The sequence below is a fragment of the Lethenteron reissneri genome, chromosome 23 (assembly GCF_015708825.2).
Source record: "Lethenteron reissneri isolate LAM-NWPU_2019-01 chromosome 23, ASM1570882v1, whole genome shotgun sequence".
In the NCBI taxonomy this organism is placed as follows: Eukaryota; Metazoa; Chordata; class Hyperoartia; order Petromyzontiformes; family Petromyzontidae; genus Lethenteron; species Lethenteron reissneri.
The window spans coordinates 4,421,618-4,448,651 of NC_083801.1; the positions used below are offsets into that span (position 1 = coordinate 4,421,618).

The window sequence follows — 27,034 nt, forward strand, 5'->3', positions numbered from 1 at the left end:
CTGGGTCCTTGGCCTCCCCGAGGTCGACTCAATCCCAAATAAATACCTGGTGCGGTGTGTAGTAACCGTCACCACGTGCATGGTGCTGGCTACCCATGCCCGCGTGTGCTGTGCCGGCCTTCATAGGTGCTAGTCGCGAACGGAACTTGCCCCAACAGTCCGTTAAAGGCTACAGGGGGATCTCAATGAAAAGAAAAGTATATAATGAGCGACGTTTCGGGCAATAGCCCTGCTTAATAGCACACACTGGTGAGTGTTAACCAAAGCTAACCTTTTCTCTACTTATCGCCAGTGTTATTAATGTTTTTTTCCTATTGAATATGTACGTCTAGAAAGTGTATTATGTTCTCAAGTGTGATAGTAAATTACCAGGAACATAACCTCATTCTAGATTTGAAGTTTTCGTGACTGCAAGGATCCATACTCTTTGGTTCTTTCGGTAAAGTCACGTAGGTGAAGATATAAAATAAATTAAATCACGACGTTTCGGGCGCAACACAAGCGTCCGTCATCAGGTGGGACAACCCAGAGAACATAACCTCTCCTATTTAAATTGTTCTTCTGGGAAAATAGGTTACACATAAACGTTGCTTCACTTAAAGTCGCATTTTCCAAGAACGTAAACCCGACATTAAGCGAGGAGTGACTGTACACAAGACAGTGATGGTCAAGACACATTATTCCCAAATTTGGCCAAAACCGACATACTTTACACTTTATCATTTTTTTCACGTGAAAAAAAATATTCTTGTGCGTTTCCCCACTTATTATTGTACTGAGCCTAAAAACAAATGAGTTATTCACTTTATATTGAAAAATAAAACAATGACAATGCGGCCTATTTTGACCAAAAATGACATAGGGTAAGAATGTCAATTTGCTGTTCATCAGAAAGTTTTGGTGAAAATGTCCCACTATTCATTATATATGTAGCATTCTAAGACTTAACACAATGAAGTCATTCACTTTTTATTGAAAAATAAATCCCGGAAATTGTAAATATTTTTCATCAGAAAAAAGTAATTTATCAGAAAAAATTACTGCGAAAATTGCCCCTTAAAAACTAGCCCAATCATACGAGGTTATTATATTATTATAATGTTATTATATTATTACCCATCGGCTCAGTCTCTTAGCAACTATTCTCCCCTTTAGCATTGACATTGCTCCTCCCCTGTCGGCCACTCTCAACAACACTACGCACCACTGTCGCCAAACACTCACAGAGACCACGGCCAGTCACCCACCACTCACCCGACATCGAACCCTCACATCCAGACACCACTCCACCACTCGACAGACAATACTCTGCTGACACTCATTGTCACCTAATCTCTCATTCAATCAATTATACAGGGAGGAACAATGTTCCACACTGCCCACCAGGGATTATTTGTCTGTCTGTCGTGCATAAATATATAATATAAACAGCTCTTTGATTGGTGGAGACCTACTGCCGGGTACGGAGAGGGGAGGGGCCTAAGGGAAGGGGGGTCAGGGGAGGGACCTAAGGATATGGGGGGGGTGGTCAGGGGAGGGGCCTAAGCAAGGGGGAGGGGCCGATAGTTAAGGGGGCTGGCTACCTGGCTGGCTGCCTGGCTACCTCAAGTCAAGTTATCTATATACAGGTAGGAACAACAGGTTCCACACTGCCCACCAGGGATGATTTGTCTGTCTGTCGTGCATATTTGTCTGTCGTGCACGAATGCGCTGTCCAACCAAGTTCCTACCTGCCCACTCCGAAGGAACGTGTTTATCGTGCTTATCTCATTCAATCGCCATGCTCCCCGATGCCCTTCTATGGCTGTGTGGAGCAGCCATTGCTGGGGATGCCCGTTGCTAGGCCGACGGTTGTTGGTTCTTGTGGCCAGTGAAGGAACATTTGATTTTGCAATGCACTTAAGCGTTATTTGCTTCTGCGGCTTTTAATTTTGTCGTGCACATAAACAATGTGTTTGTTGTTTCAACACCTGCAGCTTAAACATAATGGGTAAATTAACTTAAAAAATAAAGCAATTATGGGAATCATGTACAAATGTGAAGTTTACCACTCTTTACGTTATATATGGTACTGAAAAACATACTAATCCCTGCCCTACACTCTTGCGTGGGTAAACACTCTCGTTTTTTTATTTTAAATGTAACTGGCAGGATGGTCAAGTTATTTATAATAGGGGACATTTCTGCTGATATGATGTTTCGTAAAAGAGTGTGTCCAGTACATTCAGGGGGAGGAAATTTTTTCTTTAAATGCCAACCAATATCAATAAAATATCTACGTGTTTTAGCCACCACTCTCCCCCCCAAACAGATCTTAGTCGTGAAGAAAAATACATTTCAAACAGTGTACACTTTCATTAAATGCATACATTTATTTTGATTGACAAGCGTTCAGAAACGGTACAGGAAATTAGACTTTAAACTAAGAGACACATACAACAAGCTCACAATTTTTTTCCCGTATTTTCAAGGCTTTATATTCGGTATCTTTTTTTATTTATCCATCAGGACTTGTCAGTCTCACTATATTGTTTTGTATTCTATCATAAACACTCAAATTTGGTTTAAAAAGCTGATCAACATTACTTTAAAACATTCTTTTATTATTTCCTTTTTTTTCCAGTCACATTTCTTGCTTAGTGACGTAACCACTGGAGGGAAAGCTGCAATACATCACCTCCTAAAACAAACACTGAAAGCTTCTTTCATCATTGATCAAATCTGCCATCCTCGACTTCACGGGTCACCTCAATCTCTCGCGCATGCACTTCCTCAACGCCGCAGCAGCAGCAGCAACACCCCCCGCACGTCACACACAAGACATTACAGTAATGCAGTACAACACAGACAAGGCATATATCACCGGCACACACCGTGACCGTTGAGAGGTGGAACACGTTCTGGAGTGAACACAGAGAGTGGAGGAATGATATAAGGGACCGCACGATCAAGCAGCGACCGCACACGAGACGGGCACGGAGGGAACGGGGCGCTGTGCCTCTGGCCAGTTGCACGTGGTGGTGGTGGTGATGGTGGTGGTGGTGATGGTGGTGGTGGTGATGGTGGTGGTGATGCTGGTGGTGGTGATGGTGGTGGTGATGGTGGTGATGGAGGTGGTGATGGTGGTGGTGATGGTGGTGATGGTGGTGGTGGTGATGGTGGTGGTGGTGATGGTGGTGGTGATGGTGGTGATGGTGATGGTGGTGATGGTGGTGGTGGTGATGATGATGGTGGTGGTGATGGTGGTGATGGTGGTGATGGTGGTGGTGATGGTGGTGGTGATGGTGGTGGTGATGGTGGTGGTAGTGGTGGTGATGGTGGTGGTGGTGATGGTGGTGGCCGGAGGTTTGTGTCCTCGGGTGCCGTCGGGGTGAGCGGTGGCAAGGTGAACGTCGAGTGAGACACCTAGCGCCGGATGGCCAGGTGCTCCAGCTGCCCCACGTCAGAGATGTCGTAGCTGGCCTTGTACTTGGCCAGGATCTTGAGCACCGCACGCATCTTCAGCCACCACTGCTCCTTTGGAATGCGGTGCCTGACAGAATGCACGTTGCGCCGCGCCATTAATATTACTCAGCGTCTGGTTAAGAAGCAGCAGCAGCAGCAAGAGCAGCAAGAGAGGCCCAATTGCACTTAACATGTTACTTCCATTAGGCACCAACAATGAACGCAGGTTCCCAGGGCTGTGCTACATGATGGAGTGTTTCTGCTTTAATTTTCTGCATGAATCGCTACGGCGCGTTAACTGCCTTTTTTGTGCACAGATGGACAGTCCTTGCCTTGGCACAATTCCTCACCACTAATATTCTCATACACACGTGTCTGCATTCGCCTGCTCCAAATGCACGGAAATGCCCCGAGCAACAACAACAATAGCCCCCCTCCACCCCCAAGCATATCTAGCCTAAGTACAGAACTCGAGTGACCCATCTCAGAAGGCATTGGCAGTCCAATATTTGATTCATCACGAATAAAAAACATTTCCGTTATTTCAGCTCTTGGATTTCAATTGATTTGATTCTCGATTAATGAGAGTCTCACCTTAACGAACGGCAGATGAGAAGGTTTGATCAATAAGTCAAACGCAATGCCGCTAAATCTTATACTTGGTGACCCACGGTGGTGCTAGATTTACCGCCCTGGATTCCACCGCGTGATATAAAAGTGCGGAAAGAGCAGTGCAAATGCTAACCACGCAACTTTATAATTCTGCATAATTAAATTAAATGCCGAACGTAAAGTAACTGAAAGGGACATAAATCATGAGCAGAATCTAGCATCTTAGCATTCATCTGCTGCAGTTTAAAACGGACCATTTTTAACACCCTTTTCAATACCTTGCATTAATCTTTCGATTCTATGGTTGCAATTTTAAGGTTAGGCCAGCAAACTGACGTTGAGAAATTAAACGAAGCCCTGAACGTGTCAATGCGGATTCCGCGTTGACACATTCAGGATCTCGGTTTGCCGTAGAACTGACAAAACGTTGTACGTTCTTAAAACAGTCTTACCTCGTTCTGCACACCGTCGATGAATAAATCACTGAATACAAAATAACGTTTCGATTTAAAGCTTTCGTGACTGCAGGGATTCTGATTGCGAGCACCTCTTTCTAATGCTGAGCAATCTGGCTGGGTTCGGACGTAAATGATATCTATCATTATCATAGACAATGAAAATGTCCCACTTATATCACACGTTATTTTGTCTTCTTGGTTCTTTCGGTAAAGTCATGTAGAAGGGAAGTAATAAAATAATAAAAATAAAACATAATAAAATAATACAGAACAGGTCTGTCTTTCCGACAGACCTGTTCTTCACCTGAGGACGGCTGCTTGCGTTGTGGCCGAAACGTCGTGACAATTTTATTATGTTTTATTTTTATTATTTTATTATCTCCCTTCTACGTGACTTTACCGAAAGAACCAAGAAGACCAAAATAACGTGTGATATAAGTGGGACATTTTCATTGTCTATGATAATGATATTTATAATGTACGTCCAAATCCAGCCAGATTGCTCAGCAGTAGAAAGAGGTGCTCGCAATCAGAAGGCTGCGAGTTCAAGTCCAGTTTTGGGGATTGATTTAGCCCATTATCCCTCTGTTGACTTTGCGGGGAAAGTTAACAGTGCTCGTCCTACCAGAGACTTGTCTCCATCGTAGGAATGTGGAATTTCCACCAGAGGCGCTCAGGGCTGTCAACAGGCGGTAAGCACCGACTGAATGCTCATTAAGAGCACGGAAATCAATTTGGCAAATTGTCATTCCATCTTCTTCTCTCGTACGGCATGTCAAATCCAATGAGGCAGATGTACAGATGCTTCTGGACATTGAGACATTCCATTGCTGGTATTTGGTTTATTGCTATGGCCATCTCACTCTAATTTCTACTGACACCGACGCATGAAATCAAGTGACTGTGAAGACATTGGCACGTGCATGAATGTAACTATACAATTCACCCCAAGAGAATTCCATCCAGAGTTTCCAAAAAATAGCCGTGGGAAACACTAAAACGTGCATTACATTTTTGCTCATGGAAAATGTAAACGTGCAGGGACGGAACCTCGATGAGCCCCAATGTTGGAGGTGATGATGACCGAACGAATGTGTGAAGATCTCTCACTCGAAGTCGGTCTCGGACTTGAGCGTCACCAGTGGTTGAAACTCAAGGGCACGCCGGCGCATCCCGAGCAGGCAGGCCGACTCATCGGAATTCGCGAACACATGTCCTGGGGAAAAATACAAAGACAAAGATCCTCCGTATATATCTATCCTGCAACAGCCTCTTGGGACAAGTGACGTTAGCGAGCACCTATGAAGGCCGGCACGGCACACGAGAGGCGTGGGTGGCCAGCACCACGCTGTCTCCCAAGTGGCAATGTTTATACACTGCACAGGGTACTCGTTTGAGGCTGAGTCGTGTGGGATACACACACACACACGCATACACAGCACGATAGACAACCACTGCGAGCATGAGGCAAGGGTACAAGTACAGCCCTCCCACCATTACAACGCCATTTCTTACCATTTTTCATTGACCGATTTGAATGCCATTAAGTAAAAGCTGTAAAAGCTTACATTTCCCAAACATACCTGGCGGTAAGCCACATGATGCTTGTTATAGATAAATATACACAGCACGAATTCATAGCACCATCTTACAGGCTCCATCGAAGCAAATGTAGAAAGCTTTGTGATATATCATCAGCTTACATTTCCGAAAGTGCAATTTCAGTGAAATCACGTACGGCGAATCAACGCGGCAACTGAACGTCGATTCAAAAAAACCAACCAAGCCTGCAAGTCCCTTGTCAATCTACTGTTGTATTAAAATGTCACGTCATGGTTGTTTGACCATACTTCACCACACTGGTCAGTGCAAGGGCTAGTTCAGATACCACTCGCCACCGATGTTTGCTATGCCCAAGGAATTAACCCAAGTGTGCTAACCACTGCACCCAATGCTCCTCCTCCTCCCGTTTTTGTTCCGAATGGTCGTACATTTTCAGCACGAAACTTATACTCGAGACTTTGTAAATATTAACATTGCACATTTTCGGCAAGTCAAATCGTGGTGTGTTTTTAATCAACACAAATGTCAAAGTTGCTCACGCCCCACGCAGCGTACGGGCGGAAACAATATAAAACTACGTTTAACTGCGCGCCAGATTTGAGAGGTTAAGCCGCGTGAAATCCCAAAGGGCCCCGACATGCTGTGGGTAACGTACGCGAGGTGGTGTGGGAGGCATATTCATTAGCATAACATCTGGATGGAATGGTGGACACGAGCCTCACCGGGCTAATTACATTTTGATGTGAGAAATGAGTTTAAGATAAAATAAAAACCACACACGCGCGCACGCGCACACACCTATGCGACGGCTACGTTGCCTTCGGAGAAAAAAAAAAACATTACTTTAATCTAGCAATAAATTTATTCTGCATCACTTTGCGATAGCACCACGGCTGAGTTCTTGTTTCATTGTCAGAGCATTAAACCAAAAACCTTGCCGATTCTCAAGCGTTGAACTTGAGTACACAATGGCTAAATGCTTGCCTGGTGTGTGTGTGTGTGCAGCCGTGTATGAAAGTAGCCAACAGATGAACGCATCTACTGATGCATATGAAAGCCGGGACACACCTGTGTTTTTATAATTCGCCTTCTGATTTTATTCTGGCACATTATGATTATATTAACGCTTTACGCATTGTTTCTTCTCGCTATGTATATTCATTACTTCACGAGTGTTTAAACATTCGTCTTCATACACGTTTGTTTTATCTTAACTTGTGTCGAGCGCCTTGAACGTTGCAGTATGAAAGACACTCTCAAAATAAAGATTTTTATTCTTGTTATTACATGCAGGCTTGCTGCTGTGCAGCGTATCGGTCTGATCAAGTCCTAAGGCACATTTATGATTTTTTTTTTCTCCACCAACATGTAGCAGGATTTAAATGCGAGCCTTTGAAAGCGCCACGGCCACTTGGAAGATGTGAGGGGTCAACTCGGCTCATCATCATTCCCCAATGGTTGACAATAAAGCGAGTGCCGCTTTGAGCGGTTGTTCTCCAGAGAAACTGGTCAACTCACACGGGAATGTGAGATCTCCACCGTTGGCTCAGGGCTGACAATGGTTGTACACTCGTGGTGCACAGCGTGCAGGAGTAGGTGCCAAGCAAATTGCTGAAAGTCGAACTGCAGCAGCTATTCCAGAATGCCGTTGCAAAGCTGGGGAGCTGGGGGGGGGGGGTGGGGGGGCATTCTCTGGCAGATCAATGGCCGGTCGCCAATACAGTCTGTTCTCCTACAACGCAGTAGTAGTTGCCTTCCTGAAGGACACCGCGTGATGGAAAAATCGCTGTTGTTGTTAACACGCGAGATGCGTACGCACACTGAACAAAGACGTGGGTAGCATCTAGGAGCATCCAGCAGCATCCCGCCTTTGTGCTAGGCCGAGGCAGCCGCACACGACTGCTTATCGCCACTCGTGCGACGTGATTCCATTCACTCGATCGCGCTATATTTAATCCGCATCCACGTTTTTAAAAAAATTAATTCCCCAATACATTCATCGCGTTATACCCAATTCACGTTACGAAAACCACGCGTTGTAACAGGAGAACAGAATGCACCACCGAGGCACCGAGGCACCGTGGCACTTGTGTGTGTGTACCTGTGTGTGTACCCTGTGTGTGTGTGTACCTGTGTGTGTGTGTACCTGTGTGTGTGTGTACCCTGTGTGTGTGTGTACCTGTGTGTGTGTACCCGTGTGTGTGTACCCTGTGTGTGTGTGTACCCTGTGTGTGTGTGTACCTGTGTGTGTGTGTACCTGTGTGTGTGTGTACCTGTGTGTGTGTGTACCTGTGTGTGTGTGTCCCCTGTGTGTGTACCCTGTGTGTGTGTACCTGTGTGTGTGTGTACCTGTGTGTGTGTGTACCTGTGTGTGTGTGTACCTGTGTGTGTGTGTGTGTATAATGGGGCAACAATGGGGCTTGTTCTATGCGACACTGTACCCGAACCGAGCTGCGTCAATTATGCAGGTCATGACCGATCAATCTGTGTTACCCAACACAGATTGAAGATGCAAGTAGGTTGAACAAAATTAATTCAATTTACCTTTTTCTGTCTCCGTGAATGGTTAGAAAGGGAGAGAAGAAGATTGTTAGTATGAATGCAATTTCCAAGAGTATAATTTAAACATGTCAACATTGTCATACGTTAATAACCGCTCGTTAATAAGACTGCTTTGCAAAACCGCCTTGCAAAGAAACAATAACAAAAAATATATCTTATGCAACTAGTATCACCAATGCCATATTAGTGTGACAAAGTCATTCTTACATGTTGTTTTCATTTTACGTTTTAAAAAATTAGAACCCCTGGAAAATATGTTCAAGCTAAGCGGTAAAACATCAAAAATAAATACGTAAATAACACTTGACAAGTTTTAACAAAGGAGACAATGCAATGCTCTTCAAAGAATACTTCCTACAAAATGTTATAATGGAACAACAGTGCCCTCCTCATTGCTTACGAATTTAAATATTATAAGTGTGTCCATTTCAAATAGCACACCCCCGTAAATGTAAACGATTACATGCACATTCAATCAAGATGACACGTGAAAGGTTATTTCCAAAGGCAATCCATTCCTAGGGCTTTGTAAAGCATTGCATATGCTGAGGGCTGCAAGGTGCCAGGGAAAGGGAGTAACAGCAACAGATGTAGATGGGATTAGTCCACTCACTGGATCCCATCTGTCTTTTTAATTGACTGCATCTTTGCAAGGCTTTAAGTGTTGTCCACTCACTCGTGTGTGGCTTGACCCCAGTCATTCTGTTTGCCTGACACATGCACATTTAAAAATAATATTGGCCAAAAATTCCAGTCCAGGACCCTTCTGAAGGAGAGTCCTAAGAATTAGGATGACTTTTATGGTTATATCATTGGCATTCTATCTTCGGCAAGAAAGCAGCGATAGTGCTGAAAACTCTTTCACCCTCGTGGCTTCCTGTTGATCAGAATGTCTCTCTCGTACCCTGCGGTGGCGATACGTTTACTCCCTCACCTGGTATACAGGAGGTCATTGATCCCGACCCTGATGCCTATATATTTGGAGTTTGCATGTTCTCTCTCCCCGTGATCGTGTGCATTTTTCTCCTGGTCCTCCGGTCATTCCCTCCACATTTAGAAACATGCGTTTAGAGTATTTGGCTGCTATAAATGTCCTCGTGATAAGCCACTTCGTAGAGCTTTTATTTGTGACCAGGTCGCTTCTGAAAAATAGCTATATAGCTCAGTGGGCCTTACCTGGTAAAGTAAAAAAAAAATAGTTATGGTTTAGTAATGGCCTCCTTATTTCTCTGAAAGTCTCATTAGCAACGTACCGTGGCGGTAGCATTCTGTGAGCTTCTTCGTGAGCCACTGGATGGCCTTGGCAGCGATCTTCGTCCCAAAGTTCCTGTCGAACGGGGATGGAGCGCCACCCTTAAACGCACGTGGGGGGAAAAAAACAGATACATTATTACCAGTATGGATTAATGCCCTGCCCCAGACAATTAAAGGTAATAAGGAAATCGAAAAACACAATAGACTAAGGGTTTTTTTTGGTCGGCAAAATGGCACGTAATCCGTTTCCCAAATACAAGATTAAAATTAAACAAGGCAAACCATAAGTCTTCACTGTCAAGCATGTGATCACTCGATTAAATGCGATTTCATTTTTGACTCTACATCTACCACGCACATGAAAAACCATGCAAAGAATACTCACCCCGCTTGTTACGTGTCCAATGTTTAAGATAAATTAAGTTCTCCAAAAAAAATGAGGAAGCATCTTTCAGTGTGCCGTTTTTACTAATTAACATACCATCTGGTTATAATAGGGGGGGAGGGGGAACCTCATCCACCGAACAAAAAGTACGAATCAAGATGATTGAACTGCAAATGAGAGGACTCCACTTCACACAGAAATGCAAACCCGGTCGTCTTGTACGATAACACCCACGGGGGTAAAATGTCGCAGCCACGGCAGACTTTAACTCAATGTTGATTTACGAAATAACAACAATAACTGCATATTCTTGGTTCTTTCGGTAAAGTCACGTAGAAGGGAAATAATATTATTAATATGAATCCCTGCAGTCACGAAAGCTGTAAAACGAAACAATAACTGCATTTACTTCTAGATTTGAAGCTTTCGTGATACAGCAAGCGTGCTGTGACGGTTCCACCTGAAGACGGAAGCTTGTGTTGCCTCCGAAACATCGTGATTTTTATTTTATTTTTATTTTACTTTTATTAATTTAAATGTTTTACCTACGTGACTTTACCGAAAAAAACCCAAGAATATGAAACTGCGTTTACCTTATCACCCAAACAAAATTGCCTCGACATTAATTTAATTTGAAGATTATTACATTTTTTATTTATTTCTTTATTCTCTGCCCCGAGCGCGTCACCGTTTTGCCGCAGCGACGCGCCAATGCCCTCACCTGCTGCATGTGACCCAAGACGTTCTTGCGGCAGTCGAACACCCCTTTTCCCTCCTCCGAGTAGAGGTTGTAGATGAAGTCCGTCGTGTAGTTGGGGTTAGACAGCTCGTTTCTGCAAGGCGAGGAAGACGTCACCTCGTTATCGGTGAAACGTGTCGACGGAGCGCCGCACTTTTAAGCGTAGATGAAAAAAAACGAATTTCTTTAGAACTGCTCGTATGAACTTCAACATACGTACATACAAGGGACGGTGGTGTTTCATGATGGCTGTTCAATCATCTCCATAAAGCAAGTGTTTAATGGGGCTCTGCCTCTATATCCAAAATGTAAACACTGTGGGGAAATGTTCACGATAAAAGGGGATATTATACTGGGTATCGGAACACAACATGCACCTAGCTAATTATGAGTAAATGTGTTTATTTACACCAAATGCATGCTTTAAGCTCCTTGTAGATAGCTTTTTTTATACCGTTGCTCATTAAAAAACAGGCTACTGTGGCCATGACACTGGCGTACACTGGATTACAACTGCAAACGTATTGTAGGGGTGTTTTTTTGTCATTGAAGGAAGAAACTTGATATATCATGACAAACAAAAGACATCATACCACATCGATGACGCTTCCCAAAATGTAATAATCGTAAAATTAAATTAATGTCGAGGCAATTTTCACAACCAATATCGATAATTGTATTTAAGAGGAGCTAAAAACAAACCCACGTTACGTTTTAATAAAATCCGTTAAGAAGAAACAACAATTCAACATTTCTTTAGATTAAAAATAAATATAATTAAAAACCCCACTGGTTTGAAAAATTGTTGTGTGCATTTTTTTTCTTTCATTTAAACCATCATTAGGAGGGTCCCAGAGCCATTTGATGATTCAAGCTCTACGCTCCTAATTCTGGAGCGATTCCCAATGCAAAACCCTCCTTCCCGGAGGCAGATATAAATTAGTTCCAGTTGAATAAAGTATTTTCGAAAGGATTGAAGAAAAAAAACGAGCGTGTATATGTGCCAAGAATGTTTACACAATTAAAGTTGTTTTGTCTACAAGGCATTGAATCAATTTCATGCTGCTGCTGCTGCAGGTGAATAAGTTAATAATTGCCCCGAGATAAAAACAACACATAATTAGACTCTTCTGCTGTGGCACAGTCAATCACACATTATAGATTACTCAACAGAAACCCATTCATAATACATAAAGACTAGGGCAAATCCAGTAAAAAAAAATCAGCCAATGCATTAACAAGCTGAACCATTACATGACCAGTAATTTGTTAACCTGGATAAATTATTTCGTGAGGCATTATGTAAAAAAAAGAAAGCCACGTGCTGTTCTTCACAGTTCCACTCAAGCATAGCAAGCTAGAAAGTTCGCAGCACGGATGGCAGGACACACCAGAACACACCGATATATCACTGCGATACACAGGACCGTTCACCTGCGAGGCTACTTTTAGATTCCCTGTATAAAGCGAATGCGAAGACGCCCAGCAAGAATTGTAACAACTCACCACATCCATCCATTTCCTCTGAGAAAGGAGGGCAATTGTCCAAAACGTGACCTCCAAAAAAACTCTTCCTTAAAGGCCACACACAGTGGCATCGATGTATGTGTCAAGTTTTTTTTTTGCGCTTGCACATCACTGGGTTACCAAATACCCAGGAAGAATGGTGTAACATATTAACACGGAACCTCCTCAAAGAGTTAACGATTTTTATTTGAACAGGTATGGGCCACTGAGCTGTATAACTCTGTTTCAGAAGCAACCTGGCCACAAACGATAGCTCAACCAAGTGGCTGATCATATAGAAATTTATAGCAGCCAAATACTCTAAACGCACGCTTCTAAATGTGCAGGGAAAACTCAGAGAACCCATAGGAAAAAACCACGTGACCAAGGGTAGAGAAAACATGCAGACCACCAAATGTACAGCAGCAGGCGTCAGGGTTGGGATCAAACACACGAGCTCCTGCATACCAGGCGAGGGAGCTAACATCTCGCCACCACTGCGCCCAAAGAGTATGGTAATTTCCCAAAATGTTTTCAATATTCCCAGATGACAACCGCTGCTTCTTGTACAAAGCATGCCACCACGTGAACGCAAGTTCAGAATCTGTGAACTATTATTTGTCTCTTCCCACATTGACTGCCATTGCTACTGCAACACCATTCACATTGACGGAGCAATCGCCCAAAATCAGCGGCTCCACATGTAAAGCATTTGATGGAGTACCGGCATTCGATTAATAACGAGCTTGTGGCCGCTATTGAAGTATACGCAGCACTCACAGTCCCGTGTTGCTGGAAGTTATTATACAACTGCAGAGCTAATCTTAGTAGCGCCACTAAGATTTATGTTTTTGCCGACCAATTTTCATAATGCCCAGAAAACAACAAGCCATAATTACATAAGACACGAGCCCCACCAGTATTTGCCTATGCCTTGCAACATTTCAGTCAGAAATATCATTAGCAGTACCTATAGTAAACACAAAATGCAGGTTTACTTTATTTGGCCTTTAGTAATTGCATTCCAATTAGAGCTGCGACGATTATTATATTACATCAATCTTCTATCGATTCTAAACTTTTCAAAATTTTGGAGTTGATTACTTGGGCCCTTTGAAAAATGGTGATTGTCCCAACATTCGACAGAGCCCATACAAGCCAAGCCCAAAGCAACATGCCTGATGATGTCACCAAGCCCCGCCCATCACTTCCCATCCAGCGGCACATGTGGCAGACTTGAGACCTTTCCTCCAAAGTATTTTCGTCTCGTGCGATAAGTCGATCACTCGTACCAATAACCCGTACAGTGATCGATTGCTCACTGTAATCATACAAGCCAGCTCTAATTGCCATCAACAGATATGACAATAACCATAATCGCGTCGTGATCACGAACGTCTTTGAGAAAGGACGCGGCACACACAGAGAGATAATTACATGCATACATAATACGACCGAGAGTAAACCTCACCAGCATAATAATGTTTAAAGGAGAAGCTGAACATCTCACCTCAGAACAAGCCCCCGCTGAATGCCCGTCTTCATCTTCTCTGCCAAATGCTCAACGTTGGCCTGACACAGACAAGCGAGGGCATGAATATCGTGGGAAGGATTTTGCTCGGTCGGTTACGGTGGGTAACAAATAAACGGGGCAATAATGTGGCACAAAACAGATTGCTTACAAATTCGTTGGTTTGCAGCATTTACATCTTTACCTATTGATTTTAATGCTACTTGCATCCTTTACATTACCGAAACAGTGGCATGTACCTTTATTGAAGACAACCTTCACATGACACGAGTTATGTGATGGCTTTTGGATATGGGAGGAAAGATTACAATGTAATTGCACAGATTTGGCTGATGTTTCGGTGCTTCGTACAGGACACGGCTGTAATATTTTAACAGACCCGTATTCTGCTTTTTTTTCTCTGGAAGGCCCATTAACCAGAAAATTCATAACGTTTTAGCAAAAGTGGCAGAGCAGAATGAATGCTACTGTGTCTTAACTTCCGCTCGAAGACATGTAACAAATGTTCCCTTTGTAAACGCATTGTTCACTGTGTCAATGATGCGAGATGTGTTTGGCTCGTTCAGTTAATTACTTTAATGGCTGGCTGCAGTTTTTGTGTTCAGCTGCGACGGGACATTAGAAAAACCACTGTTGGACTCGAGTGGCCTCCTTACATGCAACTGTATCCAAAATCAATAGTCCACAAACTGGTGCAGAATAGATGAATCCACACGGCAAATGATGGCCCTAATAAGAAAGCGACAAACAACAGCGGGCCAACCCGAGCAGTGGATTTGCAAAACGTGGCAAAGACTAAAGAGCCGGAGAGAGAAGTGATAACCTTCCACGTCGAAGCAGCAGTGAAACAGCTGAAAACTGGTGAGTCAGCAGGAGTGTGTTTGGTATTCCTGCAGATATGTTGATAGAAGGTGGCTGACAGATGCTGAGGTAGCTGCTGCCTAATACAATCAAGGCAGCGCGGAGGAGACAGCAGAAGCCCACAGGGTTTGATAAAAGGCCATAATCATAACGTTACGTAAACGTAAAGAGAAGGGAAGTAACAGAGTGTGTTAATTCTCGCGGGATACATTCACTGAGCGTTCCAGGAAGATGCAGGGGAGGTGCTTTTCCTCGAGCTTTGCCGAATCGGATAAACACATAGATATACAAACACTTAAAGAAACCCCACTGTGGTTTTAGAGATGGGATGGGTTGCAGCAATGAGTTATGTTACCAGTTTTTTCTATAAACACTACATTTGTAGATACCGGGTCAGCAGCCGATTATGGACCTTTTAATTATTTAGATTCTACATTTAGGCCTCAACACGAGCTTAAAAAACGTTGACAGAAGTGGTTAGGAATGGGCCTCTTTAAATGTAAGTAATACGTATAATGTAGGGGGTTGTGATAAAGAGGTCAATATATAATATATATGGAATCCATATGGTAAATGATGGCGCTAAGTTAATATGTAATATATTGCATTACATGGATTTTTTTGATAAAATGCATGAACCACTTTGTGATGTCGTCAAAATGGCAGTTTGAGGCAGAGTTCATTTGTCACTCGATAGGGCAGAAAATAATTTAACAAAACAACTCGAAAATATATTTATGGCCTGTGAATATGGGTGTAAAGTGGAGGATGCTGGCCATTTCATAGCAAGACAGGCTGAAAATCTTTTCTTAACCTTATGGGTTTCAATGATGTTGGCTATAGCTGTGGACATTACATCAATGATCCTCGAGGAAGATATTCTTAGGTTTTTTTGGTAAAGTCACGTAGGTAAAAAATTAAAATTAATTTACCTACGTGACTTTACCGAAAAAACCTAAGAATATGAATCCTTGCAGTCACGAAAGCTTCAAATCTAGAATCCTCGAGGAAGAGTTTTACTTCTGCGTTTGAAAAAGTCTCGTACACTTAAATATATCTGATACACTTAAATATATCCGACTGCAAGCAGGCCATTGCGTTACATTTTGCTGCACACAAAAGCGGCCGGCTTTGACCAGGAGTCAAATTGAACACAATTTCATCTTCTCTTTGAAACAAAATGTCCACACAAGGTGAATGCAGTCAAATTGTTGTTGGCCCACAGGTGACAGAAGCTACAAAATTCTCGGTGGACCCAGCTTGAGTAACCACCCGGGGGACGCGAGTGGATGGTGCACGATGGATGAGCGACTGCCATCGCACGATTTAAAGCTTTCGTGACTGCAGGGATTCATCTTCTTGGTTCTTTCGGTAAAGTCACGTAGAAGGAAAATAATAAAATAATAAAAATAAAACATAATAAAATAATTCTCACGACGTTTCGGCTACAACGCAAGCAGCCGTCTTCAGGTGGAGAACATTCAGACTCTGTCTGACTTTACCGAAAGAACCAAGAAGATGCCATTGCACGATCGCAGTGGACGCTGTGGGAAGTAGAGGGCAGTGCAGCCAAATCCATTTCTGTTTTGCACTCCACCCCTCGATCCGCATTGACCGGAGTGGTGAAGTGTGGGCACATAACCCTCACCCACCGTGAATATAAGAAAATATGAAACGTAACTACGGTTGAGTATGTCCTATTCAAGGTACATAAAAACCAAGGCCAGTTTTCTGAACAAAACATAGCCCCAGCAATTATAAGTAGCAAAATTTATTTATTTAAATTGACACATTGCCATTGATGCTGGTTTCTGTTGAGCATTAAACGGGCGTACAATGGATGTTTGTGTGTGTTTAGCACAATGGCTTGGCTAACATGCAATATGCGTGACAGGACTTGCCACTAAAACTTACCTTCACATACACGAAAGTGGCACTTGCTAGATTCAGCGGGAACGTGCGGTGATGTGCAGTGCAGTAATAGGATATGATCATTGCTTGCCCACATTCAAAGATCAAGTCCCTCAGTTGATTCCAATCATTCCCATAATGCAAAAACCTAGGCCTAATTGGGCACATTTCCTTATTTGGCAGGAATCCTTGATTGGTTTCATGAATAAACCCATGGTTTTTTTTTTTACTCCAACACTTTCAACCCACTTGATTAAATAAAATGCAATTTCGGCATTTTTACATTTAATCCCTGCATGTCATTCACCCTGATCCTAACCACAAATCAACGGTTAAATACAGTGGAATACATTTTTGTCTCACGCTATTGGTCAGAATTTAACACGATGCACAATTGCTTGGTCTGCGTACCCTCCCCGCCAAGGCTAGACTCCACGTATAATTTTTTCAAATCAACCCCGAAATCGGGATTGATTACAAAATGCAAGAAGCCACTCGGCATTTCCCATGAATCATTCTTCTTTTGCACGCCGCCACTTCTCATGCGGCACACTCCTACCACTCGCGCAGAGGAAGCGCGACCACTATCGTTCGTCAAAAAACTGCGATTGGACCACAGAGTAGCACGCGACCTCGGTGGGCCTGAACCCGAGGCGTGGTTAGCTGCCCTCCGATAAGAGCCATTGGAGCGGCACCCCCCTCTCCCTGCCTCGGGACACGGAGCGCTGCTACCTCCAGATCCCGGATGTCGAAGGGCTCCTCGTAGATGTAAGCGGCGTCAGCTCCGGCCGCCAGACCTCCCATGTTGGCCAGATATCCGCAGTATCCGCCCATCGTCTCGATGATGAACACGCGACGCTTGGTGCCGCTGGCCGATTGCTTGATGCGATCGCACGTCTGGCGGGAACGGGAGGGGGTTGAAACGCTCAGCGGCTTTGCGACGATTGTTGGAGTTTCAGCCCCCCGCCGAGTGCATTTATTTCACGAAGCAAGAGTCTTCCCTTCAAAAGCTTTTCTCTGGAAAGGCCATTGCCCAGAATGTTCACCTCCTATATTACTTATAATGCACCATAGATTATGTTATTTATGTCTGTACACAAACGTCCTTTTACATTTTACATTAACATTGTTCATTACATTTTGGGATTATAGAGATTTGCCCTCGTTCAGTACAAATGCAAAATATATCCTGACATTTTTTTCCACCAGTCCCTATGCATAGATTTCATATTGTTTGGGTCAGTATTTCAAAATATAATCCACCTATGAGTAATGTACAGATCTGTTAAAATTATATTATAGACATATACACTCAAAAGGTTACCACACTTTTAAAAGTGCATCACATTAATTTTTTGTTACATTTCGATATTACACATCAACCAAATAGACACAATTTCAACTGAGAAAATGGGTACAAACTTAGCAATCGTTGGAAGGACGTTATCAACCAGTTTAAGTCATAACTGGCTGTGATGTTCCCATCCTGCCACCTTCCGATGTTAGTTGTTAATTTTCGGCTCTCCGATTTTACATTAACAGGTTCAATTGCTCACACCGACACAGCCACCTTCACGCGCCCACCTCGGCGTGGCGACGGCTCTGCGATCTTACATTAACCTGCTAATCTCTCACGTTAAGCTGCTAATCTCTCACGTTAACCTGCTAATCTCTCATGTTAACATGCTAATCTCTCACGTTAACCTGCTAATCTCTCACGTTAACATGCTAATCTCTCACATTAACATGCTAATCTCTCACATTAACATAGACACCTCAGCGCACTCGCCGTGGAGGCCGCTCACCGATCTTACATGAACATGCTGATTTTTACATGGCAGCCCTTTAATTGGTGGAAACCCACCACCATCGCGGTCACTGCCCATCACTTACATTAACAATAGCTGCTCATCCCCATGCTGCTGACATTTGGGCTATGCCCATTTTAAACCTTTATAAACAGTTTGCCTTTAGAAGCTAACCCCCTTTTCCTGATGACGAACGCTTGTGTTGCCATCGAAACGTCATAGTTTTTTTTTTATTTTCTTTGAACCTATCTACGTGACTTTACCGAAAGACCCAAATAATATGGCTAATTTTTTATTTTAAATCCTAATTGTATCAAAATTGTGGCATTAACATTGGGTCATGAAACAAACAAGTTTTAATTTAAAACACTCAGAGAAGCACCAATATCTGAGACCATCCTGTGAAACATTACATCACAGAACTACTACTTCTAAATTCCCTTTAACCACCCCTTAACCACTCTTGTCATGAATCTTGTTACAGCCCAGCTACGGCAGTGTTCATTGCATAGCAATCTAACGGCAATGATTAATTCTCAATGTTTGTGTTTGGCCGAATTGAAAAAAAAGAGAACGAAAATAAAAACAACCTCGCTGCGATCGACGTTATTGCGCGCACACTCGCGGGTGACCAAGCCGAGACGATCGAAGCGCTATTCACTCGACCGCCCGGTTTAATCACGGACGCGTGGTGGCCCTTGCCAGGATTGAAGCCAGGCCCTCAGCGGGACGGACGGACCGGGGGGGGCTCGCTGTCCTGACATCGAGCTATCGTCCACCGCAGCCAACACCACCCATCGACAAAGACCAACTTCTAAAACTACTTTTTTTTTCAGTGTATAATGTTTAAAAGCATTTCAAGTAACAAACCAATGTAAACCACTTTAAGTGGACAATCTTTAACATGGATTATAAAACAAAAACGAATCCCACATCAAGGGACATTGTTAGCCATGATTGCAGTTCCAAACCCGTGTGCATTAACTACATTTATAAATGAACCCATTTAACAACAAGAATAAATCTTACCTTGGCATTCAATATCCAACTTCATGGTGAAATTGAACTCATAGAGGATAAATTGCACTAATGCAGTGCCGCTATAAATGACCAAAACAAATGGGCACTTAGCATTTCATTATACTTATTCCATTTATGCTTTTTTCCCCAGATGAGAGTGAGTGATCATTTATTTTATGCCCACTCCATTTAAAGGTTTATGAATGCAATTTAGTCCTAGAGTGGTAAATTGCGAGTTCAACCGAATACGAAACTTTGTGACACATAAGCAATTATGTAATGCATGGCTACATGCACTCAGATGTGTTTCACGGTCCAAAACGCATCCTGCGAAGGACGTCTGAAAAAAATTACTTTGGATTAAACTAAAATTACTTTTATATTATAGCAAATTGAGTACAGAAATCTTTTCAATACTCTAATGCTCAATCAGCATTTACTTGTGCTTCAACTATCAGAGTGTGCAGAAAGACACGCCCAGTTACGTAGGCCTCACAATCACACTATGCAAAACAAGTTGCCTGAAACGCAGTCGTGAAATTTTACTTAAAAACGTAACAAAAAATATTCACCCGCGTAATTGTGGAGAATATAAAGCAACAAAAATAAATACAACAGCCGATTCATCTCCATATATCCATCCCTTCGCTTATTTTTTTTTCTCATATCCCATCAGCCACATTTGAATTGCATTCAGAGAGGATTTCCATGATGAATCACATCTTCAATTTTTATTTAGTAACTCGCGCGATACCGCAGATGCACACGACTCGTCTCCGGCAACAGCGTGATGGCGGACAGGCACGGTGCGCTCGCAATGGGACAACGAGCCCGCTGGGAAAACACGGCCCCTGAAGAAACGAAGGAGGGGGGAGGGGGGAGCGAGCGCTTGGAGGCAGCGCACGGCGGTCGCGGGGAGTACCTGCACAATGGCGTTGAGGCCTGTGTCTGTACCCAGGCTGAGGTCGGAACCCGGCACGTTGTTGCTGATGGTGGCGGGCAGCATGCAGATGGGAATGCAAAACTCTTCATATTTACCTCTCGCCTCTTGGAGCTGAATGGCCCCTTCAAATGCCTACAGCGTGGCACATGCACACACTAATGGCTTCAGTGTGCCAAGTAATCACAGCTCTTAGCCAGATATCAACACGTTGGAGGTCATGTGTTTTTTTTTTCATTACAAAGCAAAACTGTGATTAGCATTAATAATAATGTGACGTATACGTGCAGGATGAATACAATTAATTCTACTTCATGGGACAACAATAGTGGTTGACCTGCGCACGGGAATCTCCGCCACTGGCTTAGTTCGGCCACTCAGGAAGATGGGTAGCGTACCAAGCCACACTCGTCTGAGCAAGGGGACACTGGCTTGGATTATGATATCGATTTGTCATTTACTAACTTGATTTTGTGCTTAAAATGACATGACAATAACTTCTTGCCCTAAAATTCTATTTGTACAGTTATTGGAACATGACACACACACACACACGCGCGTTTAAACGCAAGGTTTTGGTCTGGCTAAGACCCGTCACTGTGCAATAAAAAATCAATGGGCTGCATCACCGTCACACATCTAGAAAAAGCGGAATGGAGAAGCAGGGAAATAGTACAAATGCAATCCACCATCCATCTGAATAAAAAACCTTTAACTAGGATAGTCCACTGCAGAAGTGAAGGGAAGACAAGTGGTTGGATAGGATAAAAATGGATGTTTAGTAATATAATCTCTTTGGACGTAGAATCCGCGGATTTTAATGACAGTGTGTGTTTGCGCACAGAGAAAGCATTTGTCATGAACAAGCGATGGGTGCATTTCCCCAAACAAATGATATTGTCCAACACGTTGCCAATAACCCACATGGCTCCTCCATCCTGTACAAGTGCCCCATCCATCCCAACCTCCTCTTCTTCACAATGTCTAACAAACAAAACCCTGTTGCCACATTCTATTCTAAACCTCCAAGTTACTTGCACTTTTCTGCCATGAAATTCCGAGCGTGATCCACACGACGATGCAACTGCGCTGTTTAATCTTAAGCTGCTTTCTTGTAAAGCAATATAAAATCTTGCATTAATTTACAAGCCCATGGCAAACGATACGGGCGTTAACACTCAAATTCAGCAAATCACGCTTTCATTAGTTTATTGGCGGAGCAGTCTTGAAAGCTTGGTATTGCACATTCTATTCACGAAACGCACTTAGACCTGGCTTAGCGCTCAAGATGCGTTCCTGGAGAAGCGAGCGCTAATCGAATCAGCGCTAAAGGGGTCATGATACCGTTGTACTGTATTTGTGTGATCATTCAGGTTAATAATATAACTAATGTGTCTCGTTACACTAAGGGTCCTGTGACACAACTTTCACCCTCATCAGATTACAGCTGTGCACCGCTGCAGTTTTCATTACACATTAAATCATATTCAACAGTTTGGCTTCTTTCCCAATCAGTGAGAGGATAATGAGAGTCCGCAAAGATATTTTTGTTTATATTCAAAAATAAAATAACAGTATAAAAAAACAAACACAGCGTGGTGGATTGCATTTGGCAATGAAGGCGGGAGGAAAAAAAGACCAGAGCAAGACGGGGGAGGCGCAGGAGGTGAGAAGAAGGTTTCCCAGGCCGATACTCACGAAGCGAGGCTGGTCGCAGGATTTGCTTTCGCAGAGGAACGGATGGCCTTGGTCTCAGGTCACTTACCGAGATTATTGTGGAACGGAACCCAGCGTTGATCGTCTTCAGCCGAATGCAATGAAACGAGTGAACGTCGGCATTGTGTGTGTGTGTGTCTTTGCGGTAGTATAGCGGTTGGCGTGCAGAGCGCTCTACGAACCCGGTGATGCATACGTATATCCGATGATATACATCATTGCAACTGAACTGGAAGAAAAACTAAAATAAAATAACTTAATCGGTACCAAGGCTCGCTTAGGGCCATGCGGGAGGGCGTGTGGCACAGTTTGGCATCAACGATCATAGAGTGTGCGGTAGTGTTGCTACAGTACTCTGTGGTGAGTACAAAGTCTTTAAAAACAACAATGCTACGCCGCTCTTAATCAAATTAAAGCCAAACCGCTTGCGCGTTTCGAGATTCAGCGGTGAACAAGACACCCAGCCTGCAACTTGCAGACGTCTCGGAACGGGAAAAGGTTAATTGGCGGTTGGAATTTGCGCTGGCTCGTATGCTTTAATGGCATCGTAGTCGCATTTAAGTGCGTGCTCATTGGCCACGCTACTGCTTGCACTAATGCGCCTGCGATGCATGCCAAATAGACGTACGTTTGTTGAACTTCTTTCGCACCGTATGTAGCCAACCGCATTAAATGCAGGGGCGAGGGAAAGACAACAAAAACGAAACACAAAAATGAGTTCTAAAGAAATTTGTTTTGAATTTGGATTTAAAAGTATTTAGCTCCAGTGGCTTCCTAATATCTGAAGAGTGTTCCAGACGGCCACCAAAGTGCATCTCAAAGTAGCGATGCGGGCTCCGTCTTTCGTTCGATGGTTAGCCAACAGCCGCTGCGAGGATGACCGGAGTTCGTGTGATGGCTTATGCTCCTTGTGGTCTATTTGCAGCAAGAGCTTTGTGTGCAATGAGCGCGACCTTAATGAGCGGTAGGCCTCCACAGGCGAGGTCCAAACATCAACCGCGATGCTTCCAAACGAACGGCGGTGTGGCACTCACGTCGGTGATGGTATTGAGCGCCGTGTCGGCCCCCACGCTAAAGTCGCTGCCAGGGCACATTGTTAGACACGGTGGCGGGCACCACCACCATGGGGATGCAGAACGCCGGGTGTGAGTCGCGCGCCTCCACCAGCTCCAGGCCGCTGAGGAAAGCCTGATGCCGCGACGGCAGGCGGTGGCGGCAGCGGAAAAAGGCAGGGCGCACACGGCCCGAGAGACAGAGAGAGGAAGCGTGGCAGAGCGAGAATGCAGAACAAGAGGTAGTGGAGCAGAAGGGCCTGGCACTGACACGCAGACGCAAAGGGGCACACTTGGTCATTTTTTTTTGTCGACTGTTTCGTAACGGGATGATTGTGTGCAGCGCTGCAACCCTCGGGAGCACGCGGCAGTTTCAATTAATTTACCATTCACAATTTACCATTACATGACAAATTGAGGGATGTTGTTGAAAAATAATCAAATCCAAATTTTCCTACACGGCAGATGACTCCAGCGGGTGAGTGAGTCATCGAGCAAAGCCTGCGTCAGTGCGATCCCATTTGAATGGGTTAGCAACAGTGTTAGTTTTAAAGTTTCAAGAGAAAGAATTGTGCAAAAGAAGCATAAACAAGACATCTAAGAAAAGGGTTAAGAGATTGGCCTTGCTATAAAACCAAAGCACAAATTCAGAGAGGAATACGATTAACTTATTATACTATAATATACAATTGCGACGATAATTATGCATGATGACAATCCACTCACATGATCAAAACCAATCATATTTGCAAATGGCAGTATTTTGGGGAAAACTCACCTCAAACCCACCAATAATGAGCAATGCGTTAACATTGTGTTCACGGATCTTTTCAGCGATTTGATCAAAATACTTGCTTGGGAGAGTCCTGTGCACAGAAGCCAGAAAAATACTATAATCAATACAAGAGCATCATTATTTGGCCAAATCCTGTATCTAATACATTATCATATGCCTTGTGCTAAATTATCTGGAATAAACCTGATCTCAACAAATCTCAGAAGCCTGGAAAGTTCATGGATGGGTGACTACCATGCATAACAGGTATTATAGGGCTCCTGCTTCTGCGGAGCTACTTTGTTATAACAGAAGGCAGTGGAGAAAAATCCATCACTGTATACAATACACACGGCAACGTACCGCTTTGTTCCGAGTAAGGATCCACCCTGGCCCGTCCAGCCTCCAACATCTCTCCACTTAATTTCTTTTATCTGAAGAACAAGAAAATAGCGGAAACACTTTGTCGAGTATTTTTTTGGAAGAAAGTAGAAATTATTGTATGATTAATTAAATTTCCATTCCAGACCGGAAATGTTTATCCTGCACCCAAACAAATCTATACGAGGTACATGTGTTCAGATATTCGGAACTCAAATAATATAATGAACATGTAACTATATAGGGCGAGGGTTGGTGCAGTGGCATGGTAGCTAGCACACTGCACTAGTTCCTGAAGAAGCTGCTGCCAATACGTGGAGCGAAACGACGGACAGCCATGCCAAACAATACACAGTACGACCCGACAGCAAATCGCAGTGCTGCAGAGCGCAACTGCAAAAACCTACGCAGAGGGATTAGCAGGGAGTAGTTTCATCACGTGCATAGGGGCGGTGGCTTGGCCTAGTCGTAGCGCGCTCGCCGCCTATTGCAAAGGTTCACACGGTTCGAATTCAGCAGCCACCGTGGTTTAAATCGCAGCCCAGTGTTAACCACAGAAATATTGCGCGCCATCTGCTTCACAGTGGACATTAAGGATGGTGTGAGTTCATTCGCAAGGGTAGGCCATTGTGTGCCTGAAAATTTACCCCGCGAAAATCACTCAACTGGGATTACACACAGCATTGATCGCTGCGCTACTGCGAAAACGTGTCAGGACCCTCCGGAACAAAAAAAAACCAGTCATCGGACGCCGCAAAGATTTCTGGGTAAAGAAGTGCAATAAAACATATATATATAAATATACGGCACGTCTCGGGGGTCCACAATGAAGAGTATATTTGAGCCTGGATAAAAAGGAAGGTCAGGCGAAAGGGTGCTGGTACTTCGGGCCATGAAGAAAAAAACCAGACACATATGTAGGATGGACAACAACAGGAAAATTAAAGTGTGGTGTTGTTCGGATAAAATGTAAGGAACCGGAAAGAGAGGAAGACCTTACACAGAATGGCTTGACGACGAAATCACGAGAGATTGGTGCCAGAAAGATGTGGCCACTACTTGAGCACATTGGCACAAGACAGAGGAAAGTGGTAACAAATTAGGAAATGTTCAGTGTACACCTACGGGCTATTTGCCCATGGATCGTGATGATGATGACGATGATGACGATGATGATATGGCGCGTCACTTTTGGAGGAGCGGGTTGTTACCTGGCCCTTGGCAAAGCCCTCGAAGCCGTCGTTCACGGCCAGGATGTTGTGCCCCTCCGTGATGCCCACACGCACGGCCGAGCGCACGGCTGCGTTCATCCCAGCCGCTGGGGCGCCCACGTTGAGCACCGCGATCGTGAACTGGGTCTACTCCCCACCAGCACCACAGACGCAACAACACTCAGCAGTTAAGAGCAGGAGGGCACTGCCCAAGCAACGTCCACAATGTTAGCTTTCCAGTTTCCCGACTTCTGGACCAGACCAAAAGAAATACAATCCCAATTACCGGTAGCCGAAGCAGCAGACCACAATGTAATGCACGCAAGGAATTTCTGTTCTTGTAAATATGAGTGTGCAGTGTCTGAACAGATTGTTGTCACGTGATTATCAACATAAAAAATGAATGTTGACATTTACTGAATGGTTAAAATTTTTTGGGGTGACAGGACAAATATTCACGTTCATGTATATCAGGATTTTAATCAATACTCCGCGTCAAAGATGATCGGGCAGATTGTATAGCCCTTTAATATTAGTGGTCAATTAATTTTTACGGCAGAATTTTTTTTTTTTTAAACAATATATACACTACTTTTTGAAGTGTAAAAAAATCATTCTAGATTTGAAGTTTTCGTGACTACAAGAATCCATACTCTTTGGAAAAAAAAATTACGTTTACTGAATAGTCCGAAACGTCTATTTATTTATTATTTTTAGTTTTAATTTTATTTTTATTTTTTCACCGAAAGAACCAAAGAGTATGTAAAAAAACAACCCATAGAAATATGACCCATAAAAAATAACCCAAGAAAATGATCCCCACGAACACTCCAGCAGTGTTGACTCTCACTGGAGCATTACGATTGAGGTCATATCACATAAAAGATAATTACTAAAATAATTAAAATACGATTCTGATCGGCTTACAGGTCTCAGATTTTGGCGCTTAGCCTTTGATACATCTGGGATCACATCCAATTGGCTCCGAGCCACATTTAGGGTTTCATTTAACCCAACGTGATTGGACACCTGAACTTGCACCCTTTACCAATATGGTTTAATCGATTTACAACTTCAGGTTGCACGTCAAGACCAGTTTTGTGAATGGTGAGTAATTAATATGGGATTTTCACGATAACACAAAACTGGCATATATAGTCCATCGCTTATAACAGTCCGTGTAATACGCATGGTAATAAGACGCTGTCGAGACTTAGTTTCTACATCCACTTTAAAGTATTTCGTTTTGGTCTGGTCCATTAATATAAGAGCCACCGAGGTTTTAAAAACGGCAAAAACCGAGCA

At 43.5% G+C, this 27,034-nt stretch overlaps 1 protein-coding gene across 1 annotated transcript in view; it reads right to left on the reverse strand.

The window, feature by feature from the left end:
- Positions 1–2,347: 2,347 nt before the first annotated feature.
- LOC133345866 (ATP-dependent 6-phosphofructokinase, platelet type-like) overlaps positions 2,348–27,034 on the reverse strand; it is a 74,408-nt gene continuing 49,721 nt past the window's right edge. Inside the window, 11 exon segments of the mRNA XM_061556917.1 lie at positions 2,348–3,532; positions 5,625–5,730; positions 9,893–9,992; positions 11,000–11,111; positions 14,034–14,095; positions 17,559–17,723; positions 23,345–23,398; positions 23,400–23,498; positions 24,141–24,228; positions 24,501–24,571; positions 25,730–25,876. Of these exon segments, the coding sequence (XP_061412901.1) occupies positions 3,406–3,532; positions 5,625–5,730; positions 9,893–9,992; positions 11,000–11,111; positions 14,034–14,095; positions 17,559–17,723; positions 23,345–23,398; positions 23,400–23,498; positions 24,141–24,228; positions 24,501–24,571; positions 25,730–25,876 (1,131 nt within the window). The 3' untranslated portion in view covers positions 2,348–3,405.